This window comes from Hylaeus anthracinus, unplaced genomic scaffold (genome assembly GCF_026225885.1).
Source record: "Hylaeus anthracinus isolate JK02 unplaced genomic scaffold, UHH_iyHylAnth1.0_haploid 11994, whole genome shotgun sequence".
NCBI lineage: Eukaryota > Metazoa > Arthropoda > Insecta > Hymenoptera > Colletidae > Hylaeus > Hylaeus anthracinus.
Window position 1 is genome coordinate 9,121,873 of NW_026534341.1, and position 17,856 is coordinate 9,139,728.

Below are 17,856 nucleotides of genomic sequence, written 5' to 3' on the forward strand. Positions count from 1 at the left end.
CGTTGCAATGACTAACTCCTTTGGATGGACATGAACTGTAAAATTATTTATCGGTACAAATTAATCCATTTCCTAAAATAGTAAAATCATGAAACAAATTGTTTTCGTAGCACTATTGACAGTAGTAATCAATTGATTTCAGTTACGTGCACAGTTCTCTAGCACCAAATTTTGCACTTTGGCAGACAATTCGATCCTGCAGTTGAGCAGAATTACGTCCGAACTGCTATAAATCACCAAGATTTATGACTGCGTTTAGTAGTAAACAAGGTCGGAGCACTCTCTAAAAAATGTCTTGGGACAAATTTCACTTATCGACGCGTCGAGAGGGTCGCGCGATCGTATAGAAGTGGGCAATCTCTTCGTCCCAACAGGATCATTAATTATCTCTTAACGAGATTCGAGATCAAGTATCGTCAACAGACGTATTATGCTAGTCTGAATTCAACGCAACGGACCATTCCAATGTCATGGAACGTGAATGATTCATCGAGCACGGATCACAAACTTTCGATCATCGATTTCGTGTGACTAATGAATACATGTTCGACACAATACCCGAATAATCCATTTGATAATAGAAACCGTGTCGGTATTCGTCTGCGTTGTTCAGTGGATACATAGTGATTCAATGGACCCGATATAATATTATGACGATTGTCTAGAATATGCCACGAATTAGATTGATACGTGGTTATTTAAATTAATATTATTAAAATGCAGAATATATAAATTGTACGTTTCCACTGTACCAAGCAGCCTGCGCATTAATTACAGATTGCTAGAATTTACCTCTACCACGCAATACGATTAACACCGCAATCGGAAATTCAAGGCGAGCAGACAAGGGCAAGCCTGATGGATTCTAAGATTAGTGGATTGGTTTCCTTTAATTAAGTTCCTTTGGTGAGAACCCGCTTTGCATTTCTGATCTCTCGTAGAATTAAATCATCTAGGGTCCTGAAGAATCTTAAGTCCAAGTCTGTTCTACTGATTCTGATTCAAAACAACCTCGTGGACATTAATTCATTTGCCAAGTTACGAGTAAATTTCACACGTTGTGTCTCGACTCACCAATTAATGTTATACACTTGTCTTCCAAGAGAATTTGTGTACCATTGTGATTTTACAGCAATAATCTGACCAATAAACTAGTTCCTTCTAGAGAAGGAACCTAAAGAGAACATTGGTCCGAAAAAAGTGGTCGCCATTTCTTCCGTTCTTTAAAGACTCGCCGCGTCCTGCCAACGCCAGAAGAAGTCGGCTGACACTTTTTTAGCTTGTCTCTCCTCCGACGTGTAATATCTCCCCTCAACTTCCCCAAACCGGCGTACCCCATCACCTTTCGCCCCTTCCTCGTCGAAGCCATGTTCTTTCGACATTTTTGTTATCGCGCGCGCCAACAATTTGTTTCGTCGATCGTTCTTCCGAGAGTTGCTCATGGAAGTCGTTACGCAAGCCCGTGGAACCGTGTCGCTCGCTTAAACGAGACTGAAACGAATGATTGTTGCAGAACGAAAAATCAAACACACACACACACACACACAAAATAATAATAACGTTCCTTGCTACAACTTCGATAGACCCTTTAGAACAATGCCATGCTTCGACCACCTCGAGAGCTAACATTTTCTAAAGCAGACGGCGAATATAGTCGCGATCCAGGATTCTGACGTGTTTCTCTGGGAAAAGGGACAACGCGACACGGGGAATTGAATGGCGGAGATGTCATCGGATGTTTCACGACGAATTTCGACACGATGGGTCCAGTAACGAGCGATCCTGATCACTGGATCGTTTTGTAACGACGGATCGTGACGGGAATCAAAGGGCGCCATTCGAAACGGAACAGGAAACATTTAGACTGTGCGGTTTCCTTCATGTTTCAGAGGACGTTTGTCGTGACGACTAGTAAGCATTGAGGGTAAGCTAGTAACATTAGTCTAGGAGGATGGATATAGTGTGTTCGAACATTATAAAAGGAGAAGTTGTAATTTAAAGTCTCTTTGTGTGTCTCCTATGGCTGACCAGCATCTGCGAGCTTTTAATTTAATTTTCATTAATGCGTTGAAATTATTTTTGAGCACAAGAACCATTCTCGCAAACAAATATTGTGTACATATAACGCTAGCAGCATACCCCGATAAATCGTAGTCGTTTTTATCAAAGCATTTAGGGGTTACAGTTTGTAAAGCAGACTGCAAGCCTTTGAAAGTACGTGTTACGAAAGCTACCCGTGTCGTAGTGCATGCTCGAGTTTTTGGCAAAATCTAAAGACGTTCCCAAGAAAGAATATTCACGTCACTCCGTATAATTATAAAAGATCAGAGCCATGTCTCTATCTCAAAACATGAATTTCCTAAAAAGCAAGCCAACAAGACTTGGGAATACGCGTCACGGAAAGTGCCCGCGCTATAGTGGATGTTCCCATTTTTTTATAAAAATTGAAGATGTTTTAAAGAAGAAGGTTTGAAAAATTAGGGTCACCAGATAGAGTATTACTCAAGAGTAAGAGTGACTGAAATTTCATCGATGCACTAAAAAAATAAAAAAAGAGGAAAAACCAATAAATTCGAGAATTTAAATATCACATTTCAATAGGATTGAACTCGATTCAAATGGTAAATAAAATTTCTGTCATAGACAAGAATTTATTTCCTTTCATCTCTCTATATTTGCTATTTTACATTTTAAATAATTCTTCCTTCGATTCCTAAAATGAACACGCAACGTTATAACGCGAACTAGAACGCATGCATCGTCGAATTGTAGAATGAAATTGAAAAAAAAAAGCGAGCGCAAACAATAACGTAGGAAGCGACGACAGGCTCGCAGAGGAGCAAAATCGCTCGGCGTGCGGTAAACAAAAACGATGGAATAAAAAATTGGGCACGTTCGATGACGCGCGCTGGCTTCTCGTTACGTTCCGCGCCAGTTACTTGTCAGGGGACGAGCCACCTGAACCGCAGCCGCGTTTTCATTACCCGACACGTCGTCGTCACGCTTCTTCTGACAGGAAATGAAAGCTGCTGCTTAGCTCGCGTTTCGTCAAGTCTGCTTTTGAAGCGACGCAGCCCTCGCCAGGCGGGCGGAGAATTATTCGCGAGCGGTGAAAGGAGGCTGGGAACCAAACGGGGGGTTGAGACAAGGACGGAAGGCAAGCTGCTCGTTTGAAAATTCTGTTAACCCAGTATTTTTCCCAGCCATCGCTCGCTGTACAAGTTTCCAACGGGAAGCTGAGGCGTACGGATGCCCCCTTTGTTCGAGGTTCGATAAAACTGTCGTCGAACAGGAAAGAGGGAGGAAGGCCAGGACTTCGTTACTTCCTTCCTGTTATTGTTCACGACAGATTTACTTAACGCCGCAGACCCCGTCCTGCGGCTCCATTCCCGGAAATTAAAGTTCTTGCTTATCGTGGGCTCTTCGCAGACTATTAAAACATGGATATTACAACGGGCCGACGGAAATCACGAGCACGGGTAGAGTTTTATATTTCGTCGCAATGAAATTCTAACGAGACCATTTTCCCGCTTGCGCGGAATTTACGCAGCCTTTTAGCGACTCGGCGGGACTTCAATCGTTGAAAAGACAACGGAACTGAAATCCTCTGTTCGCGATGGACAGTAACGAGAATATCGATCTCGTGTAATTAACCGTGGGAGCCTCGCGGGCTCCGTAAGAGGACTTGGCTTTGTCCGCTACGCGAAGTGTCTTCCAAAGGAAGCGGAAAAGTCGTTTTGCTTTCCCTGTTATATCAGACATAATGGGAAAAATGCATCCCCCTGAGTTTCTTGCACTCGGTGGCATTTTCAGGCGACATGGGCTCAAAGATGCGAAAATAATTGATCGGTAAGGATGAATATTGGGATGTCCAAACAGTTCGTGCAAATTTTTAAGACAATTTCAAAGGCATATTTGAATTTTGATATAAAGTCAATACCATAAATATCTATACCCTCTATATCTGTTGAAGAAATTTTTCTAATTTAAATGATAGGCTTCATGTTTTCAAATCAATTTTCCGTTACAATTACAAATTTATTTTACAAACATGTATGAATTCTTATGGAACTGACTGTATATTTATTGAATTACATAGGTACCATTTTGTTCCACAACCTTTCCACCATTTAAAGGATGTATACATGTTATCTGTTTTCAACCATTACCCTATATTTAGACCTGGACCATCTACCAAAAATCGGCATGTACTTTCCAGACAACCTAACATTATGTTTGCCTTTGTTGTACTCCGAGAAGGTGGAATATTTTCTGCAGTACTTTTACAAAACTGACCGATCAGTTTGTTTAGTGTCTCCGAAGTGCCAGCAATTTCAGTACTCGATTCCTTCGCGTGGATCGAACGAACGAAAAGGAAAAAAAATCCTGCCACCCCCCTTAGCCGCTGATTTCCGCGGGTAGGGGCTACGTTACCTCCTTTGAAGCCCGAGGGAATTCATCACGCTGGAAACAGGCGAATCATCGCGCGCAACAAACCGACGGCTCTTCTTCAGCAGCATTATCCAAGATCGAGGACGGTTAAATGAAGCCGCGCACCGTTTCTCGCCAGCCAATTTCTCAGCGCGAAAGAAATACGTCTGGCGAATATTGTCTTTTGAGAACTCGACGCACTAAGTCGATTTCGCGTTCAGCATCGAACGTCGATGCCAATTCGCGAAAATAAACGTCTCCTTTTCACGAGAGTGAAGTCGAGCACTCGTTGGGGATGCGACCAGCGCGAGTCCCAAGGCACGACACGTACGATCGCATACTGCTAATCCAGATTAGAGTTCCTGGCACCGAAGACGCAGCATCCTCTCTGAAAATTCACTGGTGATCACCTGAACGACGCGAGAAATTAAGACTCCTTCGGTGGCTCTCGTGGTCACCGTATCGCACTTCTCGCGTATGCGGGTACAAATATTTTCTGGGAACCAACGCTCTCGATGTTCCAGCCGAAGCTGATACGTTAACACAATACATACGCGGGGGAATTTTCCGTCCGCGAACTCGATACATCGACCCAATGATAAAATTGTAAACATGTTAGTTCCGCGATATCGATCGATAGAGTGTAAAGGAAGGAAATTTGTTAAAATTTACAGAGCGCTTATGGAGATCTTTCAAATTATAATTTTAACAAGAATCTAATATTAAATATATTTGTAAAATAGTTTCTCTGTAAATCAAACACAGTGGTAATGAGGTAACAAGAATTTGTATTAGTACTTTTCATAATACTTAAGCTTCCTTTTTTCAAATTTTTCATTTGTATTAAATAGGACAAGTTCCATTATAGTGCCATAACGTTTCCTACCATACGTTGATTTCTTATTGTATTCCACTCGAACAATATGAAACGCTCCAGAGTACCATAAATAGAAGGTCGAAACGGCTCTAATTAAACGCTTGGAATAGCACCGTATAATTATTATTCTGCGCCAAACGACCACTGGATTTATTTAATAAGATTACATATACCGTAAGACTTATCATAACGCGGGCATGAAAGCATAATGGAGCTCATAATTCTCGAATTCAGATTATATTAAATCCCACTATGAATGCGGGCTTTGTTAAATTTGAGTTCCTCCCATTGGCCCGAATCGATGGTTCGAACATCGAAAGAAAAATATTTTCATGGATGTTCTGGAAATTTTTGATACCTTCGATATTGTAGCAGTCAGAATTGGGAAGTTCGCAATACTTTTCCACGACGAGCGAAAAATAATGGTCAGTGTCGATACTACGGTGCGAAGGTACAGTGGCATAGCACGTTTCAAGAAGTAATTTATCAAAATCCGTCGACCGAGTTGAATTTATTTTATTTGCTTCCTTGACAGGCTAGCCGGTGCAAGCAATTTTTAAATTATTTCGTAATATAGAACAGTTCATCTTACGAGATAATAAATGACACGTATTCTTCATCGATCCCTGTTTAAAGTTGTGTCACGATGATTAATCGTGCCTAATTTGACATTAATGCAACATAAAGGATCATAGAGAGTCACCGCGGCAACGGCATTTATGTAAACATATTTTTTGCAGAATTAAGTAATATATTGAAGTAATAAAATGGAAATGTAACAATATAGTGGAAAAATCTGAAAATTGTAACAAATACGAGAAGCTCTAGGTTTATTTTCCTTGTACACGCGAATATTCACTTTTGTAATAGTGCGTTGCAGTTGAGGTTATGATCGAACTATACATAGTGTAAATATTCTGGTATAATAAAATGGAAAATATGGAAATGTGAGAACGATTTTGCACGAAATTTCTCTCGGGCCAAAAATATTTCATAAAATCGTTTTCGCATTCCTTGGTTTTTCATTTCATGATATTGAAGTATTCATTTTGTATACACCAGTTTAATCAAAACTTCAAGCGTGACACATCATTACTTGCCTCGTCATTTGTGCGTTCAACTTTAGTGCACAATTCAATAAACAAATTATTCTAACGATAAAGAATAGTCTCAGTTTCATCGAATCCAAAAATTGCACTGAACTGTATTATAGATATTATAGTAATAGTACAAACTGTATGAAAATGATATGTATAGAAACGTGAGCTAAGCACGAAGAAGTCAACGAAACGGCGAAGTTGGACGTTTCCTAAGAACGTTTCCGAAACGCGAGATTGGACGAAAAATGTCCGTACGTCGAGACGAAGTTACTATAGCTTCAGGGAACAAACTTTCTAACGAATTTCCACCGTGTCAGATGCAACTAATTCGCGGAAAAAGCGAGGTTCGGAGGGAGGGAAACGGTCGCGCGCGATAGGTGGCAAAGTGGTCGGCACACTTTAATAATGGAAAGTCGGGAAAGGATCGAAGCCCCCGCGGAGGTTATGAAATTCCGCGGAAGTAAGGAGGACTTATGCAACGTTCAATTTGTATAATGTATTCAAAATATGGCCACGCGAAAGTCTGCGACTCGAATTTGCAATTGTAATTTTTTTGGATTAAGCCCTGCTTCGCTCTCAGGGGCACACGCATAACGCGCCCGCGCATTTTCCATAGGTTTTCAAGTGCGAGCACGAAAATCGGTGAATATCACTGGAACGTAACTCCCACGCGAACCGAAGAAAAATCAAATGGAATACGCGCGAGCCTCGCCGCGTTGTGGGAACTAAAAAAAAAATATTTGTACCACGCCATTCGCGGAAGAGGATTTCACGAGGTACCAGGTCCTCTTCGACGATGAAAATATGCTTCACTTGTTCACCCACGGTGTCCACGGAACAACGTTGCACCTTAAATTGCTCGTCGTGGCACCGGGCAACGTTTCACACTGTAACCGTTGCATTCATTTCCCAGAGCACTGTATCAGGACCAGTCGACAGCCGCGGGCACTCGATCACAGATCACCAATCCTGAACCTCGAGTTCGACGCGCTCCGCGTTTCACCATCGACCTTTCGCGCGGTCAAGTGAACAACGGTGAGAGGGGAAAAAAAAGAATGGGGCAAACAGCAAGAACGATCCGTGCACGATACGGTAACAAGTGGAAAAACTCGACGGCTAGATCCGACGGTCGTTGTGGCGCGCGGCGAGCCACTGACTGCCTCCACCAATTCCACGCCTTTCCCTGTCCTCCCACCTCCGTGCACCGCCACCTACGCCGATCACCCTTGCACGCCCTCTTCGCGCTGTCCTCGACAACCCCAGGCGCAAACGCCACGACGATCCCTGTACCTCCGTCCTCCTCTATCCTTCTCAGCCACCCCATTTTCTCGCTCACTCTTCTGCCGCGCTTCTCGTCCCCCTTTCATAATGCCATCATCATAATGCCACCACCCCCGTGTTATTTCATTCTTTGCATCGTTCACCGAATTCCGAACTATATTATTTTTTCCGCGGGTAAAGGTACGAGTGACGCCTCCGAGATGGAGGGGGTGGAAATAGGGAGACTTGAAGGGTAACTGTAAGGGTTTTTTGATTTTAGTGGATGTTTAATAATGCGGCCTTTGATGCCATTTAAAAGGCTGATGAAAGGATAGTTCTAAATTTTAGTGGTAGACGATTTCACGAAGCTTTTCAATTGATTGTTGAAAAATTTAGTTGAAAGTAATGCAAATGAAAGGTTTATATGAGAAGGCAGAACGTTGGAACGTTTAACAACTGTTGGTCTAAGCATCATAATGGAACAAAAGCATTGTACAGCTTCTAAAAAGGGGAAGATAATCCATCTCTATAAAGATGATATAGAAGCGTTACCAGAGAGTAAATTTAAAGGTGTGGTTATTACTTTTCTTTACGCCGTACTTTCTTCAGTAACGTCAAATTGTAATAAATTACTAATAACCAAACCTTTGATTTAAATAATACAGTTGATTTTATAAATACTTTATATTAAATGTTCAACATCGTTACTACTATTACATGGTTTATATTTTTAAGCTTGGGTTACTAACTTTTGGTTATAAAATATTTGTCAGTTCATATTCTTCAAATAACACGCTTTCTGGCTGTGTGGTGACTGAGTTAGTACGCAAGAATTTCGTCCAATATCGTGACGCTTTGTTCACATTCGCTTTAATTTATATCATTATCCCCCTCACACATCGTATTACACATTTATAGGATTTTACTATTGTCTTTTACTCCTTCAAAAATATAATACAAATGTAAATAACAAAATTATATTTCTCCCTCAACGAATAAAAGCTTGTCCAACCTGATATTTGCTGAGATAAACGTGGCAACTAAATCTCTGTACGGTGTTTCTATTTGTCGTTTATTATTCGAATAAAATTTCACCCACCTCCGACTTGCGCTCTGTTGTCTCTTGAATTTTTGTGTTCCTCGTTCCACTGGAATTTTTCCATTTTTTCTTAACAACGACGGGTTTTCTTTATTTCCATTTTTCTGGCTTCACCTCTTGTTTACACATTTCGCTATTCTCCTCTTGTCGCTCCGTTTTCTCCATTTCCATTTCACGCTCGAGCATCTCTGTTCTCTGCTCACATCCAGAACAGTGGAATTGACGTCCCGTTACAAACCTCTCCGATCAATTGAGCGCGTAATTGATAGGTTTGCTCGATCGACATTACTCCGCCTTCCAATTATTTCATTAAGACACCCGTGCTTTAGGTCTCGAATCGTAAACACTCGGTCCCAGCACGCGGAAACGTGCGGAAAACGGCACTAAATTAAATACACGGTTGACCAGTCGATTTTCTCTGACTCGGAGGGCTTTCTACGTGGAATCGTTTGTTCCACTTGTTCGTTAGCTCCGACAAGCGGAGCCCTGGGATTACCAGCGATTCGAATCGTTTTTGGGAATTCGTTTCCTAGAAATCAATTGGACTTCGTAATCGTTTCGCCATCTACAGGCAGCTGTTTCTCACCGTTTTTGATTTACTTGACGATTCCTCGTTTGATGTATTAACGAACAGAGACTGGTGGAAATTCTCATAAATTACGCGAGAACTATAAACTATAAATTGGTCTCCAAAGGCTTCTAAATTAAAGCAAGGATTTTAGAATACCGAAGAGAATTTTTTTAGACTTTTTAAAGGCTTTTTAATTTTGAATATTTAAACAAGATATTTATATTTCGAAGCTCGAATTATAACAAATGTCCGAAGCTAGGAGTTGCATTATATTATAAATAATGAAGTAAAAAGTTACAAATTCTAAATGATACGCAGGCACGTCCTTTTGGGTGACTTCCTGAATTCTGTAAAACCTACCGTGCGGAATATGCGGTTATACAACGTGGGAACGCTACGCGCGTCCTTAATGTGAAAAGCCAGCCGGCAATAGCCTAATCCAACTCTGTCGCTCGCGTCAGTTTACGATATCTCGACTGTTATGGTTGAAACGTATATCCGGTGTATGTGCGTCACCATCCACGCGTGAATCTCTAAATAGTTTCCAGCCAGTCTGTTCATTAAATATACGACTATTGTTTCAATTTTAAAAGTCGAACATTTGCACTCGAGATTTCGGCAAATCAGCGATTTACGTACACCCTAATTGCAAAAAGAACATTAATATTTCGAGGAGTTTCACTCTTAATAACTTCAAGTTTACTTCGATTATACTTCAATTACATTTCACTCCAAATAACTTCGAGTTGCTCCTAATAACTTCGATTCCAAGGAGATCCAGAAGTCCCAAATTCTACTTAGAAATTCGAGTTTTCATCCCATTACACGCGAGCAACGTCAACCTGCCAAACTAAAAGTACTCAGAAGCTCTTAATCTCGAAAATAGCGAAGAAGTCACGTCCCTACCGTAAACTCGGTGCATACTCGTGTCCATAACATGCAGGAGGAGGTAATCGCGTTAAAAATTTCTCGCCAGGCGAAACGAGAGAACCCGGGAACCTGGTAAATTGCTACGCGCAAATTATCGGCTACAAATACACGCGCGAGTATTATTTTCTAAAGCTTCTCGATGCATAGAGCCGTCGAGCAAATTCCTGACCGTGTTTGACCGTTTTCGATCGCGTTTAGTTGTGTTTAAGCTGATCCCGCGAGCGGAAAACGCACGGCCAGCCCGATGTATTTATTTAATATTAACCGTACAGAATTATTTCACGCGTTGTTGCGCAATGAAAACAGTAATTCTACAACGAATCGCAGTTGTAGGACTGCCGCGACCGGAATTCCGCCATTTCTTCCTGCGTCGTTGTCCTGTCGAGCGAAAACACCCCATTTCCCACTATTTTGCCTTCGCGCCACTACGAAACGCCGGGTGTATCGTTTTACACGACCAGTTCCCGCTTGTTTGCACGACGTTCCAAACGATCGTCTGGAATGAAAAGTAATATTCCACTGGGACTCGGACGTTATATGTAGAAGTAAACTCTTATTCAAACGGTTTTTCGAATAAAATTTTCATTTCGCTTGGCGTTTTCGTCGTCGTGGTTGGTATTACTTGAGTAATAGTGACCAATATTTGTACCGATTCTCAATCATTTTTATGAAAAATATAAGCGTCTTTGCCGCAGGCTGTTTGAATTTTCCGAGTATTATAATCAAGCTAAATTTCTCTGATCTTAACGGTCAGACTAGAATTAGACGTAAAACGAGAATTTTTGAAAAATAAATGAGTATTGTCATATCTGTGTGTATAGACTTGCAGAGAAAGCAAGGTAATTGTTTGCTTTTCAAATTCTCATATTCAATTCTGACCACCAAAGCGAAAGCGTCATTCAGCAGGTGAAATGATTGTTGCTCCTCCCCATTTGTTTCACAATCGTTTTTGCAATTTCGTTCCAGTTACCGCAACGACAACCGTTCAATTTTTCCCTGCGCATTTTTGTTGTTATGCCTGTGGCGTCGGTTTTGAAAAAAGAAACACGAAAACACCGCATCTGTTTCCATATGTGCCAAGCACTCGTAAATTGGTGCTATTTTAGAATACTGTTTAATTTCTGGGAACATAACGTTACTTCGCACACGGAACATAACGAACGATTTCATCCAACGGGGCAGTTACGTTCGAACTGTTCATCCGCAATAGCCAAGCTGTAAAGCAAATGGATGTCCTTTGTATCGTAAAGATTGGAATTTTCCATTGCTGTCTTGCGGATTTCTAACGAAATATTCAAAGAAACGTTTCCTGGTTACACTGGGTCGCTCGTTGACGCGAAATTAATTCGAGAACGTGGCAATGGGTTCGCTAAACCCGGCCAATAATGATTCCGCTGACAGACGAGGCCTCGATCCACGAGATGACCTGGTTTTCCCTATTCAAATCACCTCGCTCGATCCACTCCATCTTCATTCTCATTTTTTCCCAATGAATTCCGCGCGTCGTCGCAGTTTCCCGACCGCGGCGCCGTAAATCAAAAGACAATCGAAAGGAAAATACGATCAGACGTCTCGTCAGGGGTTGGGGGGTAGGTGCTGCCACGACCCAGCCGACAGAAATGGAGTGTCAACAACAGCGAACGAAACGACCCTTCCTGGTTCGCGTTCGTGTCGATACACCGTGTTCCATTCCTCCTACCTCGTGCAGCACACCGACCATGTTGGTGTAAATTACGTTCCCGTCCCAGTGTTTTCGCCGCGAACTGAGACCACGGGCCGAGGGTTTCCCCAAACGTAGACGCTTGAGGGTAATAAAATAAATTGCAGCACTTAGCCAGAGGCTCCCAGGCTACCGACTCCTCCTGCAGCCCATCCAGCCTAGCTGCCAGCAGAGTTACCACTTTACTCCTGGCAGCTTACGTCGGCTAAGCTGCCTCGATTAGCGATGCTTAATACATCCCTCCGCCAACGTGAATTCTGAAACATCCCTTCGTATCAAAATTGCAGAAATTTCTGTCGTAGCGAGATAATCTAAAAGTTGTGAAAGCTTCCGGAAGGGGTGAGGACATTTTCCTACAAACTTAGTAAAAAATTGGGAACTTTGATAAATTATTTGTAATTCACTGGTGTAATATATCTGCTATGGGTTTTTGGTATCTCTTTCGAGCTGCCAATTCTACATCTATCTCCTTTTTTTCTAAGAATAATAAATTTTTTCTAAGTCAGCTTAACAAAATATGCTATTCTATTGGTGGTTCGTTCCGTTATTGCGAAGTTTTGCTGTAGTTCTACTACAGCCTCAGGCACGGAACAATGCTGAAATCGAGTATCGGGTGATCGAAATTTCCAAGATCAAAGGACTACCACTCGGAATCTGAGACCTGGGTTCAATATTGGGTTTGGGCTCTTGAATATTTAAGACTCGTCGGGGAACAGCGTGCCAGAAGTCGTCTGCCTTGTGTTTGCGATCGCTTTTACGCCGTCAAAGTGTAAATGGGCCATAAAAAATAGTTGAAACGAGGTCGCTAAATTTCATTTACATCACACTACAGCGATCTTTCATTGCCCTTTGAGGACTTCTTCACCCATTCGAACGCTCCTGCCGGAGACCGAGCGAAACTAAATGTTCGAATTGCCATCTATTCCCTCGAGACAGCTTTCGTCGACCGAACTACCTCAATCAGCGATACTTAACATATTCCCTAGGGAACTTCTTGTAGCCGACCCCGTGGCAACTCATCGATTCTTCGCGGGATCTCCACCATTTGCGTAGAGGCTCCTTGCGAACTTCTCAAGGGCCGTCCAATTTAGCCCAGAATTCATCGTTGAGTGACCATGAAGGAAAATTTCAAATGAAATACAAGCAGCGCTCTAGTTAACAAGAAGAAGTAGGGTCATTAGCGACGTTCCAATTTTGCGTGCACGGGGTGTTTATTTACTGATGGTATACATTTTACGGGGGGTTACTTGACAGGCTAATAGAAAACCAAAATCAAAAGTAAGGAAACTAAGTTTCAGCCTTTAGATGTCATCAGTAGACTGCGGATTTTTATACATTTATAGGAAACTTGAATGTGCAAGAACTTATAAAATGCAAACAATATGCAAGAATATAAAAAAGATTGAAAGTAAAGTTCTACTAGAAAAGAATAAATGAAATTCAAACAAACTATTCTCGATATGACCTGAAACTAGCCAGTTCATTCTCGACTGATTCAGATTGACAGATATCGTAGGTTATCACCACCCAATATTTCTAACCTCAAGTTTACAATTCTATACCATAGACTTACATGCGTTGATCAGTGTACAAGTAGGTTAAACCAGTTTTCCAAAGGAATCAGGACTTAAACCTCACAATAAGAACTTCCTATGATAGTTAAAATTCATCCCTGTGGATGAACGCATAGTTTCGATTCAAATTAAATCGAAATTAGCGAACTCGTGTTCAGGGTCAAGCGGAAACATTTCATAAATAACGATTACCATGTGTTACGTAATACACGAAATTAAGAAACATTTAATACGCGCATTTTCGATCGATTGTTCCCACGCAATTCTTTGCGCATAAATTAATTTGATATTCATCCAGTCGTGGCAAAACTATTATCGAATAAACCTGGAACGAGCGTCACATTCGTCAGGAATTATGGTGAATGAGATGCTAATACGAATGGCATCAAATAAAAAAATTCTTGACCACGGAATTGTTTCATAACTATTCATTGTTCATTCACAGTCATTAATTCATTGACATTGTCTGTTGGATTTTCTCAAAAGCTTATGGACTTCGAGATCTTCCAAATAATTTATAACATTTAATAGCTACATGATCGTGTTCCTGCACATTTATATAACATTTGTTTGTTAGGGGCTGAAGTCGAATTTCCTAAAATAGTAAGAGTTCTCGATAAAGGCAACAAGTCGAAGACAGAGATGTATACTCCGTCACTAGTCAATTGCTGATGGAAATAAAATCCGTAAGGGGATATTAATGTGACGACGCCCCACCTCGTTTAACTTTACGTATTGGCTTGACAATAGCTATGTGATCTCATGGTATTTTAAAGACCTTACGCGCTTTAAATTAATGTACATATTAACTGAGAATACCGTGACACGGATTTACATTGTGCGTACAAAGGCCACCTTTATAAATACGCTCCGCACGGACCGATCCCTGAACATTTAAGCTAATACACTAATCAGGTTTGGTTTAATACGCTTCTATGTGTATAACACTCTACGTGGCACCGTCCCGTTATAAACATAAAAGCGTAAGTTGCTGGGTTAAGTTTCCCGTGTGATTCGTGTGTTTTGAACAAGGAAAAACGGCGAACGCTGAAAATGGGAATTGCGGAGTTGTACGATTTTTATTGGAATCAATGCGCTGGTGAGTAATTCGATGAAGTTAGAAGATAGATATTAGACAGCAAAAAAATTTTAAACGAAAAATATTAAAAGTCTTATAGTCTTGATGTTTTTCTTTGTGTCAACGATTGAGATATGAAAATGAGTTGTCTAGAGTCCTCTTTCCTTAACGATAAATTGAAAATTTATTCTCAATGCTTCAAGAACGTAACAATGTTTAATTCCACCCTTTTGAATAGAAGTTTATTTTTATGGCAAAATTGTGCTATTTTAAGGCATATCTATCCCAAAATTCAATAATGCTACTATTTGAACTTCGTTAAGCTTGCACGATCTCGAGTCACAGATCATCGTACTCGTCTATCTACGAGAATTGTCTTTCAAAGCAGACAATTCTGAATTAAAGTTGAATTCCCAGAAAATTAACAGTTCCAAGATTATAATTCCAATTACTTGTAATTTCAGATCCACGAACGAACCATTTGCCGTTCGTTAGCTCGCCCATTCTTATCCCGACCATCATATTCACGTATCTGTACTTTGTTTTAAAATATGGACCGGAGTATATGAAGGACAGGAAACCGTACAAATTGAAAACTTTCATAAAATGCTACAACGTCTTCCAAATCATCGCCAATGCGTATATAGTGCAGCAATTCATCAGCGTTGGTTGGTTCACCGAAATATCAGTATTTTGCGAATTACCAGACTACTCCTACAAACCTGGTCCCTACAAGGTACTTAGAGATCAACGTAATCATGAAACCATATTACAATAAGTCGCTCGAAATCATTGCATGGACACGATATATTGAACATTCTATATAAGTTAACATTCGCTTAAATATACTAATTAAATCGTGACTATTTTATCCTTTCGTTCTTTAAATTGAGAATTATATTAATTTATATTATTTATTGTGATATATCTGTTACTGTGATATATATTTCTTTAGAATATAGTCGCTAATATTCACGATTAATGTTTCGTATCGATTCGTTTTGTCGTTACAGTTAGCTCACATAATGTGGCTCGGGACAATAATAAAATTAATCGACTTGGTCGAAACGGTGGTATTCGTGCTGAGGAAAAAGGACAGTCAAGTCTCCTTTTTACATCTGTACCATCACATATCGACGCTGCTGTTGTCTTGGTACATAACGAGATACTACGCAATTGCCATGGCGTCGTTTACGCTTTTAGTAAACTGCACCGTCCACGTGATCATGTACACCTATTATTTGTTCAGCGCATTTGGCGACAACGCGCAGAAACTATTAAACCCGTTCAAACCTCTGCTGACCATCACCCAAATGGTAAGCATTGATCGGAAAAGTTGGTACCTTCCTTGTACAATATTTGACTTTTTAGTTTGACCTGTCAGTTTGACCTTCAAGATCCATTAAAATTATTACATGTAAATTCTTAAATGTGTAATCCTCGATTTCTGATATTAAATTAACGAACACTATGCCACTTTCTCAACAGGCACAATTCGTCATCCTGCTGCTGCAGCACGTGCAATCGTTTTTGCCATCGTGTCCAGTGTCGAGGGTGCCAGGCACGATATCTGGGATTAACCTGATCATGAATTTCGTCCTATTCTACAACTTTTACCAGAGAAGATACAAGCCACAAGGAAAGAAGAGTTGAAACAGCATATACTGTATCTTTCAGTTACAAGTGTTAATGTTCTTTGCTGCGTTTTAACCACGACACTACCCACGATTATATCATCCTGCAACTTTATACCAAACGAGTAATCCATATGTACTATTCGAAAATACGAAACGAAAGTTCTGTACGAAAATATTCGTTCACAATAGTACGTTAGTAAGTAACAATTTAACATTGTTACTATTGTAAATAACGCATGAATATTGAACGCCTGTCGTATGTAAAACAGAGATTCCACTGAAAGAATACAATCAAAGTCAAATTCAAATGATACGCGACACCCGACGATTACCATATTCAAATCCATAGAAAAGATAACAATAGAGTGAAATTACATACGCGAGTGCGTCTATATTTACACGAATTAAGATCGAACACAGTGTTTCATTTCTATGGGCGCGAACTTCTGGCTCGCTGTCGTCGATTGTAATAACAGTACGCGTACTAGATAAAGAGGAGAAGCGATCAAAATTCAGAGCTATGGACGATAGATAAAATAATTCTTATCGAGGGAACAAATAGAGAAGGCGACTAATGTTTTACACGATACTCTAAAATATTTAATTAGACACATATAGTGAATTAATAATTTCGCACTTACACACATACGTTCTTCTATGAGTTTCTGCTGTTTCCAAAAGACAAGCCAAGAATTTACTCACCTGAAACATAGAAAGACACGTTAATATAATCTCTGCGAACAAGAGCAGTTGTGGTAGTATTTTATTAGGAAATAATATTTCTTTTTAGTAGGATATGTGTACAAAGAATTTCCTGACAATTCAACAATTTCTGAGACGTTGTAATGATTCAAGAAATTTCCAGAATCGCACTGGACTTCATTCAATCGATCAACCGTGCTTGCATCCGATAGTCTTCGGAACTGAAACTTTCAGTGAATTAATTGCATTCGAATATCCTATTCAAGTTTGTCAATAAAGATCTCGAGATACGAAGGGACTCTTTTCGAGAGGCTCATAAAATATAAGTCCACGTTCTTCGAGCAGTCAATTAAGATTAAATTTAAAAGGATATTCAGAAACTTCGTCGAAAGTATTCTTATTTATTGTGCCTTGTCGATTGTAAATGTTTTTAGTAGCTCGATCGTAGAAAAAAAAATTTGTTTGAAGAGATTTAAATAAAAATGCAAATAACGAAGCGAATGGTGAAACAGTTTCTGAAATACAAGTGTGTTGGAACAGAAATGGGCGAATGAATAAAACAAAGGTATAGAAATTTATTCGCGACGTTTATCCGATTTAATACTTCGATTTTTGCTCCTGTCTATTGTAAAATCATTTATCATGTATTTTAAATTCTAATTTTCGATTAATAAGCAATGAATAAACAGTTGTTTGATAAACGAAACGTGTATCCAAAGAAGAATTGTGCCCATTCCTGTTTCGAATCAGAAATTTATTCAAATTATATAGTACGAATAAAAAACGCTTCGCGTAAAACTGAAGTCAAAAACAGGAACAAAACCACGAACAATTTGATCAGGTCAATGACAGCTTGCGATGCTGTTTCTGCAAATAC

At 40.2% G+C, this 17,856-nt stretch overlaps 2 protein-coding genes across 7 annotated transcripts in view; one reads left to right on the forward strand and one right to left on the reverse strand.

Moving 5' to 3' along the window:
• Positions 1 to 17,856, reverse strand: part of LOC128888435 (uncharacterized) — a 269,895-nt gene that overhangs the window by 99,929 nt on the left and 152,110 nt on the right. Inside the window, exons 1-2 of one of the 6 annotated variants that reach the window (XR_008460252.1) lie at positions 7,258 to 7,725; positions 4,435 to 4,819 (exon numbers count right to left, since the gene is read on the reverse strand). The exons of 2 other annotated variants lie outside the window; for them this stretch is intronic. The gene's annotated coding sequence lies outside the window, so the exon portion shown is untranslated. Of the gene's footprint in view, positions 1 to 4,434; positions 4,820 to 5,666; positions 6,534 to 7,154; positions 7,726 to 17,856 lie in introns of those variants that run through there. 3 more of the 6 variants (XR_008460250.1, XR_008460251.1, XR_008460253.1) reach the window with 3 other exon arrangements.
• On the forward strand, positions 14,444 to 17,555 carry LOC128888430 (elongation of very long chain fatty acids protein 1-like). The gene is made up of 4 exons (XM_054145283.1): positions 14,444 to 14,661; positions 15,105 to 15,376; positions 15,654 to 15,956; positions 16,129 to 17,555. The coding sequence occupies exons 1-4, from the start codon at positions 14,616 to 14,618 to the stop codon at positions 16,291 to 16,293; spliced, it is 786 nt and encodes a 261-aa protein (XP_054001258.1). The 5' UTR covers positions 14,444 to 14,615; the 3' UTR covers positions 16,294 to 17,555.

Excerpts from the sequence above, each read along its gene's own strand:
- LOC128888430 (XM_054145283.1), top strand. The coding sequence starts at position 14,616 with ATGGGAATTGCGGAGTTGTACGATTTTTATTGGAATCAATGCGCTG. Across the intron at positions 15,377-15,653 it reads ACAAACCTGGTCCCTACAAG|TTAGCTCACATAATGTGGCT; the intron begins GTACTTAGAGAT and ends TTGTCGTTACAG. Across the intron at positions 15,957-16,128 it reads TGCTGACCATCACCCAAATG|GCACAATTCGTCATCCTGCT; the intron begins GTAAGCATTGAT and ends CTTTCTCAACAG.